General features: G+C 41.9%; 1 protein-coding gene across 2 annotated transcripts in view; it reads right to left on the minus strand.

The window, feature by feature from the left end:
- Positions 1 to 23,643, minus strand: part of AFF2 (ALF transcription elongation factor 2) — a 345,034-nt gene extending 321,391 nt beyond the window's left edge. For both annotated transcript variants that reach the window (XM_049827949.1, XM_049827948.1), the window contains exon 1: positions 23,470 to 23,643. In XM_049827949.1, the coding sequence (XP_049683906.1) occupies positions 23,470 to 23,516 (47 nt within the window). In that variant the 5' untranslated portion in view covers positions 23,517 to 23,643. The remainder of the gene's footprint in view (positions 1 to 23,469) is intronic.
- Positions 23,644 to 24,711: the final 1,068 nt, after the last annotated feature.

Raw genomic sequence — 24,711 nt, forward strand, 5'->3', positions numbered from 1 at the left:
CCAGTGTCACCTACAACCAATTACCATCACCAGCTGCTTTCCAAACACTCTACAGCAAAACCATTTATTGTAGTGAATAAAACCTGTGCCAGTCCAACCTGAAGTTTTAAGTACAGCAGAGATCCACCTAAACCACAGCGGTGCGCAACTGCTGCTTGATTTGCATAATTTATACAAATTAATGTAGATTCAATAATTAGCATTTTGAGAGGGTTTCCTGGAGCCCAGAGAAGGCTGGTGTGAGCCCAGCACCAGGAACACGCCTCACCCAACATGGCGCCCACGCCATGGGAGCCAGCCTCTCTCACAGGCCGGGCAGCAGGCACCTGCCTGGGCATCACACCCTTCCCGTAACACCAAGTCAAGATATGTCACTCTGGTGCTTCTCCAATGTTATGATAAAAACAGAGCAATATTCTATCTTATTAGAGTAACTTAGCCAGACCCATACATACTTGCCTTTTCAAAATGGTGCTTTTCACTCACAGGTAAGAGGCCCGGACTGATTCTAGCAGCTGTGGTCTCTCTTTGGGGTAGGCAGCAGACAACACCCCAGTAAAGGAAGTTTCCTGAGAAAAGGCCACTCGGTCTCCACCTTCGCCCCCAGTTCGGCTCCCCACTGTGGTGCCGGGGCCAAGGCCGGCCCCAAACCCCTCGTCCACGAGGCCCTGTCACGCCTGTGGGGCTGCATGCAGCCGCCCCGACCAACAGACCCCTGCCCAGGCCAGGCGTCCCCTGTCCAAAGGCAGCGTCAGATCTCCCTAGCTTTACTGCTCCCGGGGCGGGAGCATCCAACCCACCAAGCGGCACTTCAGGAACAACTTTCAGTAGGAGCGAAAGGGCCTCAGACCATTAAATGCATCTCACAGGGCTCACTCCCGTCTCACCAGTGTCTGAGGGAAAGCTGTCATGGGCCTCAATGAGAGCACGACCAGGCTCGTACCAGCCCAAACCCCCCCGAAACGGCCTGCCCTCAGCTCTGCCCCAACAAGCGATTTTGCCGGTGCTGAGGGAGGAGGACAGTTAAGTCGGGCAGTAACACTGATCTGAGCCGCAGCGCTGTGGCCGTGATCCACAGCGAGGGACACCAGCGTCCCTGACACTACTGCACGCTGATCTGGTTTCACCTCCGCTTCAGATTTCCTTCGTTTTATGGGAACGCACACCACCGCATCAAGGGCGAGAGAGGTGACTACATGGTCTGTGTGGACTTCCTTCCAGCTCAAGTTGTCTAGTAAAATGAAAAAAATTATTTTAAGTGATACAACAACTACGTTCCCAATTCCTAAAAAAGTGCCACTCCATTACAGGGTCAGCAATTAGCTCTTACTTCAGGCACCCTTCCTGCCTGAGGAACAGACTGCTCATTTTTATCCTGTTTCCAATTTCCCCGCTGGCAGAGGTGCATGAGAAGTCTCTAGCAATGAAGTTGCAAGCCCACATCGGTATAAATTCCCTTTTTGAGAAGTTTCAATCTTGTTTTATCAGAGACCGGCGGCTGTGCTGAGGAAAGCCTATAATGATTTTCTCTTTTTCAGGCTTATTCTAGAATTGCATCTATTTTGGGGTTTTGTTTAGATCTGTCGCAGCTTTCATACCGTTGATCATGTTGTTTTTCTAACCCGCCCTGAACATCTGTTGGCTCTTTCCGAGGCTGCATAATCCTGTTTTTTTTCCTCTTATGTATTCCACTGCTATCGTCTGGCTGTTATTCTTGTTTTTATTTTTCAGCGTACATTTTATTTCTTCTAATTTGAAAAAAAAAAAAAACCCAATTTTTAAAAGCACCGATTCTTTCTGGCCTCATCTTATCCTGCACAACAAATTCATACCTGCCACTGTTTTTGTTTTGTTCTGCTGGTTTGTTGGGTTTCTTGGGGTTTTTTGGTGGGTTTTTTTTCCTCCAAAAAACTGCATCAACGTAAAAAATCAGCTCGCAGCAGACCTAAAGGTGGAGTGAGAAGACGATGAAGGATCTTGTTTTCTTAATGATAAAAATCAGTACTTATAAAAGATGCCAGGCTGGCAGCCCTGCAGAGAACAGAGCATACACCGTTTAACCACAAACCAGACATACACACTCTCACAGCAGGACCACTGCAAGCACTGAAAGGGGAAATAACAGTCAAACCTTGGCCTCCTCGCCGGGGCTGCCAGCGAGGGCAATAATTAGTGCCAAGCGTGGGGGTGGTTTTTTTGACGTTGACACTGGGAACTGTTTGGAGACTACAATTATTTTGCATAGCCTAACAAACAGTTATCAGATGGTAACAGCTTTTGGTCACTACCAGGCTGGACTGTATTCAAACCTAAGAGAGACACGTATCTCCTCAGCCAACAAGTCTCCTTACCCAGTGATTACAAAACAAATAAGATTTTGAGGTTGACAAGAGTCCCTTTTAGCAGCATTTGGATTATAAAATTGCTCTGACTCACTGCAGCGTATTGCTCCCTCTTAATTAACAGAGCTGAACTTTGTACATGTCTAGACTTCCTCCTGCAGAATGGCAGATTTTGGCCTTCATGAATATCATTTGAAGTCATATTATTTACAGAGCCTTTATTCATTTCAGTCATTTGTTTCAAACATATTTTCCACAGAAAGAAAAAATGCACCAACTGCTGGGCCATTTAATCCAAACTTAACAGTTTAGATGTTTTATTCAGCATTTTAAAAAGGATTGTCTTAGGGAATTTTATGTGCTGCATTTCTAATGTTAACTTTACAGATTGTAAAGTGCCTTGGGATGCACTAGCATGAAAGGCATTAAGGTATTGCAGGATTTAAGCAAATGTGTATTGCACTAAAAAGAACCTTTTATGAAAGCACATACAGATAAAAAACACAGTAATGCTAGTGTTTATTAAGAGATGCTCAGATATATTTCTTAAAGCAAAACAATTTTCCTCCTCCACTGGCAAAAATGATCCTTTTCTAAATTAAAAAATTTTCCACCAGTACTGACATAAAATTGCTGAAATTTTGTACTTTATGGGAAATATATTTTCCCATATAAAAGTTCGGTCTTTAAAAAAAAAAAAAAAAAATTGGGGTTCACATAAAAAAGAAAGGTTGGTTTTTTTTTTTCTTTCCTTTTTTAAAGCAGATAGGCTTTAGGATTTGTGGTTCAGGGTTTTTTTCCCCTACTAGTTAGTAGTATGAACAAATTAACTAACTATATTAATTAGCTTGGCTATTGTTACAGGATTTTACGGGTACAAAAAAGGATAAATCACACATTTTGATCCATGCTTCCTATTACTATCAAAAAGTTGCATTTCAAATACAAGAAGCAGCTTGTACAGCTAAATCCCTTGACATGCCTGGAAATCACGGAGCAGGCTTGTACACCAATCACTTATGAGAGAGGATTTAATGTCAGTGGGTGAAGTTCAGCACGGTGAGGAAGAACAGCATTAACACAGACAGAGCAGTCTTATCAAGGAGAGGTGGGGTACTATATCAGGCTTTATCTCCACCCTTTAAATGGGAGGGTGGATTTGATCTTCACCACCTCCTTCCCCATATTCCACCTTTGTAACACCCAAGTACTCAAGCTCTGTGGTCTCAATCCAGAGACTATTACAGTCTGTTAAAAAAATATCAGCTGATTTTAAAAGGCTATAGATAAAGCCCAAAGAAAGTGTCATGGATTTCAACTCATAGGACTAAACATATGATCAAAGTTTAAATGCAGAATGTATATAATATTATTCAAATAAAAAAGTAACACTGCTGGAAGTTCTATCACTGTGACATCAGAAGAGAAGCAACAAACAACCACTTTATAATGCCAGATCCACCTTTTCATTAAAATTACATTAAAAATAAAACATGGTGAAGAAAGTTAAAAAGCAGTGCATGACTCCTACCAACGAGGAAAGGATCAGTTGTCCTTTGCATTCTGAGTATGAAAGTTAATATGACAGTCACAATACATGCTCAGAGCTTCAGATCTTTTTTGAATGATAGGAACATTTTCTGAAAGGCTTTCAGTTACAAAATAGCCCTCAAACAGATTTGTTTCTCTAGAGCATCTGTAATCCAAAAACATTTCTTACAAATACAGCTGAAAGCATTCATTACGTTTATAAGTGAAAACTTTCAGATGACTGGCCTGAAATCCAATAATATTCTCCTGTTCAAAGAAAAGCAGTGGAGCTACCTCTTCCAATTACAGCGGGTCATAAAGCTGAATTAAAGGAAGAAGATACTTTTTTATCTAATGATGCTTTTTAACTACCTATCTCTCATGCCTTTCAAGTACTATGGCATTTTCAGTTACGCATTTGTTACATTTTGTTTTCACACAACTGTCTTTTCAACCCAAGTTCAAAGCAAAATCAACCCATACAACTTAATTTACATTTTCACTGTAGACATCACATCCCCATCTCAGTCCATTCCTCAGAGATGTATTTCCTCGTGAAGAAAATCCAGACAACACAGGTTAGCAGAGTAACATTTGCCAAGTCACAAAGACTGCATTTCAGTGCCTGTAAAACAGAATTACCACTGTCTACGTATTTTACACCTGGATTCAGCCATATTTCTCAAGTGCTTTGTGCATGCATTCTTGAAAAGACAAACGGTTTTACTGAGCAACAAGCTACACGGCAGGTTGGAACATGCAATTGTCCTTTTCCTGTGATGGACCTCAAACTGGGAAACAGTTCGGAACCGTTGGTTGCTCCCATAACTGCAGTTTAAGCACTGTCAAGATCCTGATACAGATCTGGGTCTTCCCAAATACATACTTATCCACCTTTCTACTATTTCCTATCTAAGAAGTCCACCAAAAAAGGCTGATGGAGATATTTCTCCTCTATGTCACTGGATGTGCTGACACCCCCGTTTATCAGGCTGCCAATCGAGGCATGACTGCAGTTGGTTAGTTTTACTCTGGTGTGGTGTAATGTATAGCTGTTACTACAAATACGGCCTCTTACTTAAACCCAGTGTTCTGCAAACTGTGCACCTGTCTAACAACAGAACAGCAAATGTGGGGACTCCATGAAGAGCAGTCTTGACTCCCAGATCTGATTTAAGCATCACACTGAATATCATTGACTGAAACTGCAGCCACATACAGCATCTTTTACCACAAGCTCTCTCTTTGTCTGTGTGTTTATTTTACACTAATCACTAAAACAACACAGCACAAAGTGTTGTGTTATCTCTTGTATCTATCTCAATATCTATAATTACTTTCTCTTTTGTAAAAACTAGGACAGGGAGTTGTAGCCCTCAAAGATTACAGATACCCATCTTCCTAAGCCTGACTAAGCCTAAACACACAACAATTATAAAATGGTAAACAGCAGTAATTGTACACTAAATGTCTTTTTAAAGAGCCAAATGTGCACTTAAAGTTTAACTCCCACTCACTGCTGCTCTAGAACAAACAGTAAATTAGTGAATACAAAACTAAAAACCTGAAGAAAAAACAAAAAGTGAAAAAAAAAAAAAAGCTGCCCTACAACGTGTTCCTCAGGCAGGAAGTAATTGTATTTTTTTTCACCTCCCTGCTTTTTTTTTCCGAAACTTTGTAGACATAATGCAGGATAGCTTCAATAAAGCACTGCATGTAGTAAAAGCATGTGATGATCTTGTAATCCAAAGTAAAGTGTAACGTCTGGCAATTACCATGCACTGATAGAAAAGGGAGCACCCAGAGAAATAAGCCACCCTCACTCTGCAAATGAGTCCAGCTGCAATCTAATTTCTCAACAGCCAATTTATTACCTTACATATTTTAAAATAGGGGTTATTTGCACCTGTACATCTCAGTAAAATGCAGCTAGTTTCATGACCATCACAAGCAACTAAGGCTTCCTCTTTTCACTGGAACAGGTGGCACGCACAAGGCAGAAAGCACGCAGCTATTTTTATCCCACGTGCATCAAAACTAACTCTGAGGTACCACTCCAGCCCCATTCACAGTGAGATTACAGAGTCTTGAAACTGCACAGGCCTCACGATAGGTTTGCTTTTTGTTGGGTTGGTGGTGGGAGGTTGCTTTGGCAGTGTTTTTTGAGGGAGAGTATTATATAGCAAGAATGAATACAAAACTCAGTCCCTAGCAAGCATCACCCAGATTACAGTGGGCGTCAAGTACAGGAACAAGGGGGACTGAAATAACCCCCTTCCTTCTGGAAGCTGCCAGACCTGAGCCCAGAGGAAGAACCTCACTGAGCACAGAGGAAGAACCTCATTGAGCACAGAGGAAGAACCTCATTCTTCCAAGGCCTTTTGATAGGCAGAGGACACTGGTTTCCAGAGCTGTCTGCCTTACACATGAACATTATGTTTACTGGAGGGAGAAGGGCAAAAAGAATGAAAACATTTTAAAAAGTAATAAAATGTAGCTGAGAAATGACAAAAGCAGATTGCTCTTGCAGCATGCTGCAGCACGTGTTATTGTGTGACAAGGTCTCCTGACAATTAAAATGAAGAGGTCGTGTGCACTAATGGCAATGCCTAATTATAGAATACATAAAACATGCTATAAATATTCCAGCATTTCCAAAGAATGTCTGTGACATTTACCATCAGAGGTATCATGTTTGTTTCTTCCATGTCCATTTCCATATCTACACTTAAAATACTGAGCATTTAAACACTTCTGCAAGTCAGGAAATACCTCCTCCCAGACAAAAGAAGAGCACTTTAATACTGTTGTGCTTGGACACATGAAAGATATTTGATAGACCTCAAAGTATCTTCACAACTACTAGGCACGCACTAAACCACCTCTGAAGCCAAGTGTATACTACAGTATCCATTTTACAAAGGTATAGAGTGAGGGAGAGACAGAGATGATCTGCCCAAAAACCAAAAGCAGAGTACCCTCTAACTGGAACTCCAGATCTAGTCTGCAGCCATCAGACTGGTTGTTGTTGCTATTTATTATCCAACATTTACTACTGTAATAGCATCTGGAGACTTAACAGTTAGGCCACACTACTCTGTGCCATGCAAATACGTGACAAATGATTACATAGGGATTTTACTGCAATATAGAAACTGTAAGAACTAATTGCACTTGCATAAAATATCAGAGGACAGTGGAGAAAGGCAGAAGATACTCTGAAAACTTTAAGCTTTTCTATTTTAGGAGTCAAATCTGAATATTTTAAACCTCCCCAAAATCTACGGGTTAAAATATAGATATTTATTTTGTTTTGAAGCATGCCTTTACTCTTAACACAGCAGCCAAGCAAACCAGCACCTGTCAAGTCTACTAAACTATTCTCTATTTAACCAGAATTTACATCTAGTTCAGTCAATTAATATAAGCCTTATCAGGTTCATGATAATTAGCACACTTATTAACAGCAGTAACAGCAGCAGAAATGGTGTCAAAAGAAGAGCTTTGTTGTCGTTCTGTTGTTACCACCAGAGACTCCTATCTGATCTTACCTGGTGATCTACTTGCTCTTGTACTGCCAAGGAGACCCACTTATTTTGCCCTTAAGCCAGACAAATTACTGTGACAAGAAGCAGACTTAGGGTAGCTCCCATTCACAGATCACTTTAAGTACTTTACAGGTCATGTGCTATTAAACTACTTGCTTTACCAATTTCTTTTGGCTTATCCAGGGCTGAACCGTTTTAGTTGGAGGGGAAGGTTGTTTTGGGGTTTTTTTTTCCTTTTTTTTTTTTAATTCCTCCTTTGCTGTTTTATTTTAACCATGCATGTATTGTAAGGTTTGTGCCATTACAGTTAAGGGCTGTTGGACCAAAAAATAATTTTAATCAATAAGGAAAAAAAAATAATCCACTTTTTCTTTCCTTTGCTTCACAGATATTTTTAAAGTGCACATTAACACATGCAGACTTCTTAAAGCAAGTATCACTTCAAGCAATCAATAAGGCCACTTTTTGGTGATTTTTTTTTAAGGTAGTCTTTTAATGGCATTAAGTGGCAGGTACAATTTAGACCCTTCGCACAGAAGATGCCCTCTCGTCCGCCAGCCCAGAACTTTATGTATTTTGACCAGCATTGTCAAATTCCAGATCACTGTTTATGCACACACACACTTTTTGTGACTTTCTCTTGAGCTGCAGGGTCATAAGGGTATAATTTACAATGCAGAGTAGTGTTTTAAGAAAACAGTAACTCGATGCATAATTGCTGACTCCTCCCCCCCCCCCCCAACTTGAACTAAGCATTTTCCTTTTCTCTTAGAGTAAACCCAGAACAATTAAGCCACATCATTAGTCCATATTATTTTGAGAATAAGGCTAAAAGTTAACACTCTTTGATGAAATTAGCCACTGCTTTAGCAATAAAGGGAGTATTGTGCTATGCTTCACTTATCACTGTTCTTAAATATTCAGCATTAGATAAGACCTGGAAAAATATAAAATCCATAAATTGTACTGTGTGGCATACTATACAGGCAGGCAGGTGACTTCATAAAAGGTGAGACAGTGTTATAAACTAAAGAGTCAAATCAGAATTTGAACCTTAATTTTAGATTCCTAGGCTTTTTGATGTTCAAGACAGACTGCAAACATTAGTTTAACATTATCTGTTTTTGTAGCAGTAACTACAGAAGCAGAGACAATTTGATACAAACGGAGTTGAACTGTAGTGAAGGTGTTTCCAGCCTACATATTTAAGAACATACTTGAAAGACTGGCAGAACAATCCAGAGCTCTGGTATTTTCACAAATTCAGGAAAATGAGATACTTAAGACTCTTCCCCCCCAAAAAAAAAAATTAAAAAAAAAAAAAAAAACCACAAAAAAAAACCAACACCAGAGGAAAAATAGACTTAAATGTTTCTAAGTGGAAGAAACATACATTTTCCATTTCAAGTGAGAACTTTAACACTTTACTCCTGACACACAATGAAAAAAAGTGCTTGTATATAACCCAGCCATGTCAGCAGTGAAATGAATCTCCGGGCTGTGCAATGATCTAAGAAAATCTGAATGGGCATATGGGAACAGCTCATTTTGCAAGACCTCCAAAACCAACCTACTGATAAACACCGGAGGGTGCCTGACTGCCTGCATACTCACATGCCTATTTGTTGTTATTCTTATTCATTACTGAGTCATTATTATTATTTAAGTGCCGACAATGCACTCATGAACCAGAACAGATGCAAAATATCCTGTGCTAATGAGAAAATCAAAGCCTTTCTTATATTAGCAATTTCATATTATAGGATCTCTTTATTTTTGCCAATAAAGCACAACAGTAATTAATACAGCAATATTTTCTTATTGTTCATGAGTAAAGCAAGTAAAACTGCTCAGATTCTGCTTTGGCTCTCCCCCCTACCAGCACAAAATACAATAAATACTATTGAAGAATTCCTATTAAGACAAACAGCTGCCAAATAAAATACAACAAAAATCTCCCATAAAAGGCTGTTGTCTGTTTATTCAGAGATACAGCAGTACTCCTCTCAGAAAATAAACATTGTGGCACTGCTCTTTCATATTCACATACTTATGCTGTGTCTTATTGCCGTAACCATCTCACAGGATAATTTGTTAACTGAGTGCTGGAAGGTTGCATTAGTCCTCAGTGTATAACGAAACCGTGGGTCCCGCACCAGCTCACGTTCTTGAATAGCAACTAGAACCGTACGTAACCAGCACGTGCTTTCCACCCCTGAAATTATGCTACTACATATGTGAGAAAGCTGACAAATACTTCCATTTCAATAGTTGTGCACACCGAAGGTGCCAGGTTTGGACATTCTCCAATAGCAGTGATGGATGTGTGCTCCATCCAGCCCTGTGCCGCTCCAGGATGACCTCTCCAGCAGGCCCAGTTTGCTGGAGAGGAGGGTGGCTGGGGAAGGCTCCCTTGGCTCCTGAGACACCTGCGATGCCCACCTCCCCCAGTGCCGCTGGAGCCACACACCAGTGCACGCTGGAGCTGTCTCTCCTTCTTATGACTACCCATTTTTAAAGCAAGGTCAGAGATGCTAGAGCTGCTTCACGCACGTTGGTAAACCTGCTGCAGAGGATACTTAAATTTAGCTGAGAAAGAGGGCACTGTTCATTCAGCAACACCAAATGGAAACTACCTGCCCTCAGCAAACCAGCCCATGCATAATCCCCGGATTTGGCCCCCAAAACTACAACGTAGGGCGTACCTCCGCCTTAGCAAACATTACTGCCCTGCTGAGGAGCAGTCTACATCATGGGAATGTACTCACAACCAAAGCCACTTTCATGACAAGTAAAGGGTTTTTTCCCTCAATTTCAGTAACGAACACAATTTAAGCAAAAAATGACTCAGCAGGGACTGTACGGCTCAGTCAGCGAGCGCTCCGCCGCTGCAGAGAGAACGGCCAGCGCTGAGCAGGGAGCTAGGTCCTGTTGTCATTCCTCCTAACACAAAGTGGGCCGATGAATGACATGGGATTCTTAAAGTCTTGTTCGAGAAGCTTGCTGGAGTCAGAGACAGGCCCAATCCTCTGCTGGAAGTCAAACGGGTACAATCCTGTATTAACGCTTCGGCGAGCCAAAGCCCCCTGCAAGGGCAGAGCCCGGCACAAGTCTCGTGCCCACCCCGGCGCTACCGCTGCGCCCGCTGCCTTTGCAACCAAAGCTTGCAAGCAGCTCGCTACACATATCAAAATACTCCTACTGATCCGAAGTATGTGGGAAAAGGAGCCAAGACTGAAACACCAGAGCCAGTAAAACTGCAACACGTATCAACAAATGAAAATGTGAATGAAGACGCTTCAACCTCAGCAAGTCCTCAGAAGGGAAAACCAAGATCCTCAGAATCTGCTTTTCTGACTAAAAAGGCGACTAAAAGAGCTGGATACTACCTCTCTGCTCAGCATCAGAAACTTCATGTTCAGAAGACCCAGTCTGGCCCTAAACACTTAATGGGATTAAACAGAAATGGCAAGATCTATGAAAAGATCATCTGCCGCTCTGACTTTGAAGATCTACGTGAGAGCAACTGTCAATTCTAACAGCAGCATCCTGTCAATGACACACATTTAAACAAAAGGAATAAAAAACACACAAAAACAATAAGCCAACATTCCAGCAACAATGGCTAAAAATGCCTAAATTTGTAATTCTGCATTAAATATTTAGCTTAATAAAACCAACAACCATGCATTTGAATTAGAAGAATGTTTTAGAAACCACTGGAACCGTGACAGATGAGTGACAGTTGGACCGTTTGATCACAACTGACAATTCACTTTTAAGTTCAGACGAACGCCCAACCTTTACGTCCTCTTAAATCAGCCGTAAGTCAACATGCGCTTATCATTAAGCGCACACTTGCGTCCACTGACGTAGGCATACTCGCAGTAACGTACTGCGGGTACTTAAATACCTTGCTGAATCTGGCAACGCATACACACATGGCCATGCTGCTAAAAGTCATCATTTTCAGATTTTTGACAGTAACCCCTTGCCACATCCCACGTTTGTTCCTGGCTGGGTATTTTCTTTGCCAGAACATTTATAACCCCTCAAATTACCCCCCCCAAAGCTGTGACGCAGTCTTAACCACAACTTCGAAAACACACTGACATTATAATATACAAACATGTACAGAAGATATACACACTCAGACACACCAGGGGATAAAACAGACTGGGAGGAAATGAGGAACTTTATGTTACTGTCTTTTCTAATGAGATAGATAGTGGCAGATGTAAAGATTTCATTCAACCGACAATCTCTTTTATGATATGAATAAACTACTAAAACAGACTTAATCCTTTATAAAAATCAGATTATAAGCAGCAGACAAAATCACAACTTTATTCAATACGCCATTTTATCCAGTGTGACTAATGCATTATTTGTATGAAGTTAAAGTGGAGCGTTGGAAAGCTATGAAATAAATCAAATGCTCTACTTTATGTAATCTTAACAGACAGATCCCATTAGGATTCTACTATGCATAGCTGTTGGTTAAAATCATTGACCAGTATCCTTATAAATTAATCAACTGAGGTAATGCTGCCTTGGCTGTCATCATTTGCTCCTAATCTACATTTAGAATTCACTTCAACTTTTCAAGCCCTTTGGAATAGGTTTATCAATTCTCTCGCCCTTGCTTCAGACATCCACCTAACCGTTGTTTACAAAAGACCTGGTACAATGGAACTGTATCATTTATGTTCCTCTTCTTTTCACAGATATTAGAGCATATATTGACACTGCGTTATAATTAGTTAGAAAGATATTAAATCTTAACCAAACATTCTAGCCTGCCTCAATTTTTTGATGAGACCTTTTATCATTGAAGTTGAATTTGCAGGCAGATTGTGTGAGTTTACACAAGCGAGAATCATTACAAAATCTAAAATAACCCTGATCTGGTTGAAATGCAGCTCGGAGAATACTCTTGGTTATGGATATACAGGAGAAAAAAAGCCTCCTAGATATCAGGTTATTTGTGGAGCTCTAATGTGTTTTCAAACATATGATTTCTGTGTTATGTCTGTGTGTTTTATGTAGTTTCTAGTCATGTTTGTTAGATGTCTGCATGTCATGTACTGCAAGATTCATGAGCAGACTACAACCAGGCAAAATTCTCACACAACAGCTTGTCTTGGGTAATGGGGAAAAAAACCAGGCAGAGTGAAGTGACAGAGAAGTGTATTATTTATTATCCTGATGAGGATAACACCTAGTCATGGTCTACGATCCAAACGTGCTCAATGTCCTGCTTATGGGGCTGTATGATTCTGAACAAGCGCACAGGTGTTTTCCTACAAAACCCTCTTTAATTACATTCCTCCCTTACCTATGATCCCTCCATGTGCACATTAAAGAACAGTCAGTTTGGGCAAGGGCTCTTTAAAGAGAGACCAAGAGACCGAGCAGTAAGGAAAATATTGTAATGGATTGCATAAAGTTTCTGGAGCTCTACCACACTGTAGGTAAAGGTCATCTTCTCCAGAAATTGAGTGAGAACGCAAAGGAAGCTCTGGCTAAGTATGTTGTAGAGTTTACTAGATCAATGGAAAACTTTAACCGGCTGCAGCGGCCTTTGGCTCAGTCCTCTAGTGCAAGTTCACTGGCCAACAGACAACTATCAAAGCCATAAAGGCCATACTTCAAAGTATGTATGCTACTAATAATCTAATTGCCTTAAAATGAGACACAGGATTTCATCAAAATTCATTCCCTTCTTCAAAAGCCCCTTGTTAATTTCAGAACCAAACTCCATCAACATAATCTACTGAAACACACATGTGCAAATACCTCCTGCTTTTCCGGGACATAAAAATAAAGACCATCAATTGTTTTTGCTAGCTGTTTTCTTTTGAACCTTGAAAGACGGACTTTCGATTAAAATTTTGCCTTTTTTTTTTTTTTTTTTTTTTACATCACAAAGATGTACTTTTCCTAGCGTTTGCTAAATGCAACGCAGTAATTTGTATCCCCAAGTGGTATAAATAGAAAATATGTTCAGTCTAATAACATATGTGAAGAAAACTCATGCCCAGGGTTAACCAACAAAGCAGCAGTCTGCTAGAAACAAAGGCAGCTGGCTCAAAGAGCAACAATGCTTCAGAAAAAGTGTGGATGTACTATTCAGTGAAGCGTCCAAGACATGACGTTTACTTAAGCTACAGCTGCATATACAAAGCTTTGCTATAAGACCCAGGAAATGACAAGTCTTCTGGAGTAACAAGATCGTTCCGTCTCTGAAAGGTCCATGGCCTTCGCTGTCCAGCTGAGAGGAGGATAAATTATATCAAATATGCACACTGTAAATAAATTCTGCCCTTCAGAAGAGTTTCTCTGCTTTGATTACCTTTTCTTGCAGATATGCTCTGCCCAAATCCTACCATTTCTCTTTAAGGGCTTGCCTTTCCCCTACTAATATATCTGCCTAGGTTCCTGTCTTGCTCTATCACCATAAACATTCATAAACATTAAGGGACTTAACCTCATCACACCCCTGCAGAATAGGAAAATATACCCATCAGAGTGGGCAAGCAGTGAACTGGAACTCAGCTGACAGCAGTCCTGACCAACGCCGAGTCCCTTCTGCAAGTCACTTCACTCCTCTCTTTCCGTTCCGCCATGTGTAAGAAGGGGTAATGACAATGACTTCTCTGCAAAATGCCTCAGTCTACCAGTAAAATTCCGAGATGTTATTCTTCTCAGTTTACAAAAGGAGGTAAAGCAGAGAGACATAAATCAATATCGCTTGAAAGGTCTGTGGCCAGAAATGTCACCCCATTTTTCTAAACATGTGTCTGACATCATCAGCACAAAAGTTGCATCCAACAAAGGATCCCAGCGCATAAGCTATGCCACAGACAATCTGCGTCAACACTGTTTGCTCTTCTTGTAGGTAATGCAGTACAAGCAAGCTAGTGAAGGACTATATAGCTAGAGTGAAGTTCGGAGTAGAGAAAATGTCAAAAACAGTTCCCAGCTGACCCCCAGGAAGATGAAAAAGTGAACAGAGACATCAGATAAAGGTAACTACACAGCTGGCCCTTCTCTCTCATGCTTTCCACCTGAACAAAAACAAAAAACAAAAAAAAAAAACAAAAAAAAAAAAAACAAAAAAAAACAAACAAAAAAAAAAAAAAAAACAAAAAAAAAAGGCAAACTACCAAAGATGTAAATATCATTACCCCACTTTGACAGACACAAAGTGACTTTCCAAAGGCAGTAAAGCAGCTAGTGGAAGAACCAGCAAGAGAATCCGTGGTCTATTCCTAAATATATATTCACCTTGATTCAGCAAACTTAAAAAGGATGACAACAACTCCGCCACGTATTACCAAAAAAAGCAAGGCAACTCAGCTCCTTCTCCAAGCAACCGCTACCCTCAGCCATTGGCCAATGCCTCAATCCCTTCACCTATCCCTCTTCAAAGGCTTGGTGAAGACAAATGGGCTTTCCAATGTGCAATGAAGCATAAAGCCATGAAAATCAAAGGGCTGCTTTTTGAGTAAATATGAGCTCCAAAGCCATTGTCCTCTCCCACAGAGGAGATCTATGAAAATGCTTACTATAGCATATGCACAGTATTCTTTACAGCTCTGCCTCCCTGCTGACCACCAGCCCCAGGGCCCAGCCCGCTTCCCATTACAATCAGGCTCACCACACCCACTGACTTGTATTGGAATTCTTTCAGGGACCCTAACTAATGAGTTTTTAAACACTTGTAGACAGAGAAGATAATTCCTCATCATTATTCTTCATAGGAAACACCAGGAAGAATGTCATTCCATTGTTCTACAGGAAAGAAACTGGAAGAAAAATCACCCCCACATTCAAAAGAACAGCCTAAAGTTTTTATACATGAATTGGCTACCCCAAGCTACGGGTGCCTCACCTGAGAGTTCAGGACAGGGACCTAAGAAGTGTGCAACCTTCTGAAATTAAGTCCCCTGAAATCATCTCGCACGCTGGCCCCTATGCAGACAAAGAGGTCCATAATCAACAGGCATATTTTCCAAGTCTTGAATACTACATTCTCAGCTATAAGCACAGCTACCGCCTGCAGCATAGAAACAGACTCACCTGAACACCATACTACTGCAGGATCTTAGCTTCCCTCACGACAGGAGACTGAAATAAATGGGAACTGGCAACCTTAATGACGTTTTATATTTCCTGATTTTATATTTAAAGCTTTGCATTTGCTTCCTCTACTAACAGTTGTTTGCTTTTTTCCCCTCACAAACGAAATCTGGACCTAAACCAGTGATACAGTAAAGGATGAAACAAGAACAAGCAGACCTACATAATGGATTGTTACCCTCAGACCTAAAAATATTTTAAATGAAAAACATTCCGCTGTGAAGCCACCTTCTCAGCACTGATCACAAGCCACCGAGTACTGCTCCGTTTTTACCCAGTCTTACTTTTAGGTGTCTGTCACTCTGTAGGATGCCGATACCATCACCTATCATAAGGGCCTACACTTGAATGACCAAGAAGGAAACTTTTAAACTACAGTTGAATCCTGACAATAGTTCATGCAAAGTGCCATAAGGAAAAAGCACTAGTCGCAGTAGTAAGACATCTGCAGGTTTGAGCCCCAGGCACTGAAAGCAATGTAGAGCTACAGAATTTACTTATGTACACCCACAGCGATACAAAAATAGGTATTATAATACTTGTCAAAGGAACAACTGAGTGATTTTTAACTTGGTGCTCTATCTCGTTTTCTTCTTTGCTGGTTGTTAATACCCCACCCCTATAAAAACATATAATTATGAGTGGGCTATTCATGTCTCACTATAACTGGTAGCACCATGCAGCATCTGAGTCAGGAATCTGAACTGCTGACTACAGCTCCTCGCTAAACAAGACTTACACATTGTACGTAGTAAATGGCATTCCCTCACTCTCTGTGTCACCTACAATGAAAATCAGCTTCCAGTTGTGGTATCATCTCCAACTCTCCTTAAACCTCACCATCTCAAATCACCTGGAATAAGAACTCATCGATAATCTCCAGTAAAAAGACACAGATTAACTGCTAACATAAAGAAAAAATTCCCCAAATAAGAGTTTTCTTCTCTCAGTGGCTTGATCTGAACACATTCATAAGATGTCATTAAAATGTGATATAAAGTTTTACAGAAGAAGAAACTACTGACTAGACCTTTGTTTAAAAGTCATAATAATTTATGGTGTGGATCTGCTATGTACGAGTTGAAAAACACTCTCTTCGTGATAAAATAGTTCGTAACTGCTGGGAAGTTAACTGCAGGAAGTTTTGGTTTATTCCCTTACCTCAGCTTTCTAGTTCCATATTATTTTTCAGCACTACGAGCCCCACCTTGTAAACCCATCACACTGACTGCACTCAACGGCAGTCTTGTTGAAATTAAGGAGCAATATGCAATTCAAGTTTCTGCGAGACTGGGGTCCAGTACAGAGTTTTCGAAAACAACCCCCCCCCCAGCTCATTCCCCAAAATCTTCACTCGCAAATGCGGATGGAATATCATATGCCCTTTGTGAGAATCTTTGGTCAAACTGTATCATTACAAGTTACTCAAAATGGAGCTTAAAAGCTACTGACATGCACATTGCCATCCTTCCTCTCATTTTTTATCTCTACAGTTGTCCATTAGTCAGGAGTAACATACCTTCTGACCTCTGACCAAAGCTATTTGAACAATTTAAACAAATATTTTGGTTACAAAGCATCAATACAGAACATTCAGTACCAATAAAAGGATGAAAGAGCTGTCTTTGAGTCACTGTTGTGACTTCCTGACTATATTATATTATGAGTGGTCTGGAAGGTTATACTAACTTGACATATTGCTGGATTTACTGTCTTCTTTTTCAATGCTTAAGAAAGAATTCATAACATTGCAAAACCCAGAGTTGTGGCAGTTTCAGTTTTCAGTGTTAATAGATGTTTGATGGCTTTATAAAATCCATTCTGTTAACGGCAACCAAGAGAAAAGATTCAAGCTTTCCTCTCCATTTTTCTTTTCTTTCTTCTCAAAAGAAAGGCAGTAAATTTGAATTAGACAGGTTCAGAATTGGGCTCTGTGGAGTTCTTCCACATGCATAGTATTAAGTGTGTGCAAGGTGCCTTGCTGATCCTGGTCATTACAGAGTTGCTCCACATTTCATGAAGTCTGCCTTTTGGCCAAAACAGGGTCAAATCCAGTACTCTCTGAAGTCAACTGGGACCATCTCCATTGACGTCACTGGCTACCGGCTCAGGTCCAAGCTGGACAAAGACATGGGTACTTTATGGTATTTATTGATTATATACATTCAACAAGCATCCAGGAGCCCAATCCTTCAAGTCCTCTACACAAAGAAATTCTATTACCTCAAACTAAAGGCACCAAGGAAATACAGGATGGGATCTATCTGTTTAGATGTTTATTCCACATACTTCATGGGTTCGGTGTATAAAACGTTTCCCAGAATTCTTCTAGATTTTTTTTTTTTTTTAAATGAGATGTAATATTTGCATTCTTTCTGGCTGCCCAGTTATTTGCGCAATCACGTAAAACTGCTGATAGATTTCAGGCAAAGGGATGTGTACTACACAGTCAAAAATAACATCAGTTTCCATTACCAAATACATGGAGAACTGGGGTTTAGTCATTAGTAAAACATGTTGAGCATTTTGGGAGTGATCAAGAACTCAGTTCAGTAAAACTTAATTTGAGAGTTGTTTCGGTAGGATTGCTTGTGTGCTTAAAGCTACATACGGGCCTATTGACCCTGCTATATTAAGGCCCACATGCTTTTTCTAAGTCTCAGAGCCAATTTTATCCCACCTCGCATGATGAGAATTTTGCTTGACTCAGATCAAAACGGAATTTGGGCCTCATAACACAAAAAGCATCACAACACTCCTTTCACGACGCTGGAGCATACTGTCTCAGTCCTAAGGAGCTCAAAAAGACCAGCAGTGTCCACTCATTTTTTCAGAGATCATTTAGTATATTTATTCAACTTAATACTTCACAGAATGTCTCATTTTCCCCTTAAATTATTTAATTAAATTCCAGGTTGCAGTGACAGTCTTGTCAGACAGACAAAAGGAACAACTCTGCTTGACTGAAGGACCCGCATCACAACACCATCTTTTAGTCTAAAAGAAAATCCCGAACAATATAATTGGCATTCATGTACAAAGTGCTTAAATGCTCTGAAGTTCTGCCTGGCTTCAGAATAGCTGAACAGTATCTGAACTATCTACTCTCCATCCCAATTTGTATATTTTAAAAGTCATTAAATTCTTGAATGAATCATTAGGAAAACAATTCAAATGCTGTTAAACTGATAGTAATTTTGCCTCATAGGATAGATGTGAACTTAATGTTTGCAAACGGCCAAATTCTTTTAAGATTTACACTACATGGAGTTCAATATCAGTCAGGGAAGAATTACTAAATCAGGATGTACTTCAAGTACAGGTTTTGGCCCAAGACTATTTTTGGTCTTCCTCAGCTGCTTGTTTTGACAGCATCTAATCCCCCTCACCCACCCACCAGCAGCCACACAATCCATCCATTTACACTTTCAAAGTAAATTGAAAATGAAACATTTTCAAATAATTACTCGGGGATGCCTGTAACACAAATCCACTGCAATATTTCTCGAGGAGAAGAAAGGAAGGGGGAGAAAAACCTTATAGAAATCCATTCAAAAAGTGACTTACTCCTATACTAATGCTCTCATCACCACCACCCCACCCCCCCCCCCAAAAAAAAAAAAAAAAAAAAAAAAAAAAAAAATCAATCTAATTCCCAAAGAGCCTATCCACTCTATTTCACACATTCCCATCAGAAACACAACACTGTTTCCAGGTTCAGAAGACTTTTCATTTAGTGAGCTATTACAGACCCTGGTGAAAGAACAGTAACTGAGAAGGTCTTCTGCAGAGGCACAAGGCAAAGAGGGAAGGGGGAAGGTGGGTGAAGGGGGGGGAAATACCCAAGGCTGGAACTGAAACAGTTCACCTTTGTCTGGAGAGCAGGATCACCCCCTCCAGGTTGAGGACTATGTTGAAACAACAAGCTGCTGTGGCACGCAGTACGTTTTTGCATTCATACAGGAGAGGAACCTGGCCCACAGATGGCCTGTTCTCAGCTTTGTCAGCCACAAACAGACCTTTGAACTTTCTATTTATATAACAGTTTAGTGAGTTTAAGCCTCTTCCTGTATAACTGGCAGTTTGCTGGTTTTGCTGTAATTAGGCTACTTGTGATACGTAATACAAAAAAGAAAAAAACGAAGAGGCTTGTTTCTCTGCAGCGAGTCTTCCCCATTACAACCTCAGAGCTACAATGATACTCTTACCTGCTGATCCTATTTCCCTTCGCCTCAATACCTCAGTACACATTTTCCCGCTAAGTATTTTCTCGACTTCCACTTCTTTAAAGATTGGGGGAGTTCAAAAATATGAATACCAATGACAATAAATGTAACAGAAACCATGAATCTCTCTGCCTTTGTTTGTGTGAGGAGCTGTATATTCTGGGGTGGTTGGGTTTTTGTTGGGTTTTGTTGTTTCCCAGCTGCTGATTAATGGCACCACCTTACTCCATAAGCAGGCTCAAATCTAGCCACATGGTCCCAGGACACTTCAAGATTTCATTTACTTGGTTACCACAGACAAGCGTGGAAAGTGATTTAAAAGATGAAATTTGATTTTTAACAGCAAGTGGTCCCCTCGGTGCTCACAGGCATTCAAGCTTTTCATTATATCCATCTCCCTTCCTTTCTCCCTCATAGAATGGCTCATATTAAATGCAAGCCCAGGTGAACGTTTCTTATTCAACCACGATCATAGCAGACTTTAGCTTTGGCCGTTTCACCTCAGCCAGAGTTTAGATTCATTTAAATTGTTTGGGGGTTTTTTTCAGCTTTTCAAGTCTGGCAAAACATTCACTGGGATATTTGTGGCCTTATTTTACACATTTTACCCAAGTGCTAACAAAAAAACCCACACCAACCCTCAGCTACCCTTCCAGCCACATTCTTGATGAACGTTCAATGAAACGCCTCATCCTTATACTACTGTGATGTCTCGTAATACGGGAAACTAAAGGGCTGATTCTGCAGTTTGTATCAAGACAAAGCTCCCACTAATCATCTGGAATGCCAGGTGAGAATTTAAGAACACACATAGTGGCAGCGCATGCTGTAACTCAAACACTTTTTGACAAAATACGTTTCAAGAAGCGACACAAAGACGTACCTCCATTGCAGGGGGAAAAAATTAACTGTATTTTTCCCATCAGACCCAAACTTTTGGGCAGTCATGGCCTGATATAATGGCAATGCATAGAAGGTATTACCTTTACACTTTCTCAGCAGGAATAAAAAAAAAAAAAAAAGAATCTTTGCTCAAGCTATAAATACTTTTATATATATATTACTCAGGCCAACTATGTTTCTGTTGTACTTTGCATACAGAGAATACATACAAACACCCACACACACATTGTAGGCCTGAGCTTGCCTTCATGGCCATCGCAGCACAGATTAGCAGAAGTTTGGGGTTTACAAGGAATGCAGAAGAGGGTCTCTAATTGCCTTATAAATGCTTGTGGAACGCATTTTACAAAGGCCAGCTTACAGACAGAAGGAAGGAGGACAGCTTCAAAATAAGCAGCAGCAATTGACACATCATGTTATATATACTTATTTGTAAATATTGTGAAGTAACCACACCATATTGGATACAGAGACAAAAATTAATAAATCTTGATGGGTGAGCACGCTTATTTCTGGGTGTGTAGAGATGATGCATGTATAACGTTACATTTATATACACATGCACATATTTTTGGATAGATGAGCTAAATTCAACTCTCCTTAAGCAACGCAACCACTTGTCAGAAACAGAAATCTTTACATGTACAATAAAACACGTGTAACATTTGTATATACGTGTAGATTATGTACCTACATATTATACACATGTGTACTTGCATATACTAACTGTATTATTAAAAGCTAAATCCAACTTGATCTCTGCAATAAGTAATTGTGTGCGAGCGCCTGTGCAATACAGAGAGTTTGCATAGGTATCAAAACACTTTGAAACAGCCAAAGTAAAAATGTTCTTCCCTCACGGACCCTAAAAACACTAAAACCAATAAATTTCACTGCACGAAAGCAAGCAAATGGAATTTCTAGAGTGAGTGGCAATATGTTCATATTTTATGGAAAAACAGAGGCACAAGAGTTCCCTTCTTTCTGATGCACATCTCTAAATCCACATAAAACCATACTCAAATGAAAGTAAGTTATTAAGCAAACATTAAAACTCAATACCTATAATGTGCTTAGTATTTGAACTGCACCCACATATTGGGTTGTAACAGCTTCCATTAAATTAATGATGTTACCCACACTATAAATTAGGCAAATTGTATGCAAATATTATTTGAGTAGTAATACGGTGGTTATCAGTTGTCTGCAAAATAAATTAGTGTAGCAGAGTAAAGATAGTGTGGTAGAAGCATAATATTTAATTGAGCACTAATTTTATTGTGATTATTACTTTTAAATAACAACAGCACGGTTATTAAAAGATGTAATGCGATGGTTTATGCAGAGCTGATAAAACAGGCACATGATCCAAAACGCCTGCTTACAGATTAATATTGATACAGTGTAATTTACGGTTCCAAGGATTTACTCCAAATTGCTGTAAAATAGAACGTGACAGGTATTTGGTTCTGATTATCTTGGATTTGCAACCATAGCTGTTAGACTGCATTTGGCAAAATGGTAGTTATTAACTCAAAACGTTATCTTTTTCCTAGACATACCTTTATATTACCAACAAAGTAAAGTAAACCCTCTGCAAAACGTGAGGTCCGAATGCACATGCATACACACGTATAATCTGTGTGACATTTAGAGATTAGGATCACAAAATAGAGTATTTTAGTCTCTTTCTTTCTTGGCAAACTGCACTCCAGCCTAAAAGCATTTAACAAAGCAGTAACCAACCACTGAATTTTACCGTGCATAAAGAATTAACTATATTTGCTAAATTGAAAAGTAGAGAAAGAACCAATAAAAACAGTCAAAGAATAAGCATAATCTCATTATCCAGCGGGGGAAGTGACTAAATACCTGCCCAAATTCTAACTTTCCCAGCTACTTGTCACCCATCGAAAATTCCTTAACATTCACTTTGGTACCAAGTTTACAATACACTTAAACAGATGCACCGACCTTTTCAAGGTGTGCACTTATTTGCAGGGCAATATAAACCTAAAATTCCACAAAAGAAAAAGAAAAAGAAAAAGAAAAAGAAAAAGAAAAAGAACCTGTTATAATATCACGGGGACTGCGCTTCCCACTTCCAAAACTAACTTCAATAACGCTTCATCCAGAAGAGGAAACCAGCAAAACCGGCAACAGAACCCCCCACGCCGACCAGGGCTGCAGTTGAACTGTGCCACACAGTACAACTACAGTTGGTTTCTCCCCGTGAAAGGAATATTGTCACTGACAGCAGCAAACACAACATTAGCAAAGCCGCGATCCCGGGGAAAAACATCGCCTCTCCGCACCGCTCCCTGCTCGGGAGGGGGGCTGCCGCGGCGGCTGCCGTTTCAGCCGGCACCCCGGCACGTTTCGCCGCTTCCCCTGCCTCTCCTCCCCCTCCGGCCAACTTCGCCCCCCGCAGCCGCCGGACCGCGGGCTGCTCCTCCTCACCAGCCGGAGCCGGCGGCGCGGCCGCGGAGCGCGGCCGCCGAGCGTGGCCGGAGCCGGCCGGCCCCGGCGGCGGCTCCCCGCGGCCGCGGAGCGGACCCGCTCCCCGGCGGGCACCGGGCGCTTCGCCCCTCAACAAAGGCTAAAAGGCACCGGGGGAGCGAGCAGGGAGGAGAGGAAGGAGGCAGCTGGGAGAGGGAGAGGGGTGGAGAGACGGGGGGGGGGGGGGGGGAGAAGAGGGGAAAAAAAAAAAAAAAAACAAACCCCCAAACCGGAAAAAAACCCCCAAAACACCCAAAGCACCCGAAAAAAACCTACCACTGCTGCTCTAAGTCCCAGTCCCTGAAAAAGTCGAATAGGTCCATAACGATCTGGCGGGGAGACTCAGAGAAGTGGTGCCCCCTCCCCGCCCCGCGCCGAGCCGAGGAGAGCCGAGCCGAGCCGGCGCGGCTAGGGCTGCCCGGCCGGCATGGGCAGCGGCGCCGCGGGGAGCGGCGGCCGCCGCGGGGCCGCGCGGAGCCGCCCGGGGCTCGCCGAGCGCCGCCGCCGCCGCCGCCCGCTCCGGCCGCCGCCAGCAGCGCGGCGCGGCTGGCTGCCTGGCTGGGAGAGGCAGGCACGGCGGCGGCGGCGGCCCTGGCGCACACGCACACACACACACACACACACACACACACACTCTCTCTCTCTCGCACACCGCGAGGGGAGGAGCCGGGGCGGCCCGAAGCCGCGGCATGGAGCCGCCGCGGCAGCACCGGCGGGATCTGGCGGAGCCTGGCAGCTCCCCCCCGGCCGGGGTGCGCGGGGAAGTTTTGCCGAAAAGGAGAAACGGCGAGGGGTGGGACGGGGGGAGCGGCGCGGCTTCGCGCCTGGGGCTAATCCGAGAGTGTCCTGGCCGGGCTCGCAGAGGGGGAGAAAGAAGCGGGGGTAGGGGAGGGGAGAAAAATCAAATAGAATAGATTAAAATAAAACAAGATAAAATGCAATAAAATAAAATAAAACCAAATAAAATGGAATAAATAAAACAAAACCAAATAAAATGGAATAAAGCAAAACAAAACCAAATAAAATGGAATAAAATAAACCAAAACCAAATAAAATGGAATAAAATAAAAGAGAGTAAGGACCTGCACTTTCATTGCCAAAGCCAGCTCCTGTGCGTGAACAAACCCGACTCCCACGGACACGAGAGGTGGCACGGACAACGCTCTGGGTCGGCCCGAGCGGGAGACGCACCCTGGCAGGGGAAGGGGGCAGAGGAAAGCACCGGCCCGGGGGGCGGCGGGGCTGAACAAGAAGGGTCCTCCCGGGCGCTCCTGGGGGGTCGCTGCAGCTGAGCAGCGTCTGCTCACCCGCTGGGCTGCCAGCCCTGCCCGCTGCCTGCCTGCTTCACCCGCAACGGGACGCGGCGGAGCTCCCCTGCGGGCATCAGGCAGGACTCGGGCATCCTGCAGCGCTGCCGCTGAGCCCGCCGCACCCCCCCACCTACCCCCGGGAGAGCCCACGCACGAGTCCCAGGCTGCCCCCGCTCACGACAGACAGACGGGGGAAAGGGGCCCACTG

Source organism: Accipiter gentilis, chromosome 24 (genome assembly GCF_929443795.1).
Source record: "Accipiter gentilis chromosome 24, bAccGen1.1, whole genome shotgun sequence".
Lineage (NCBI taxonomy): Eukaryota > Metazoa > Chordata > Aves > Accipitriformes > Accipitridae > Astur > Astur gentilis.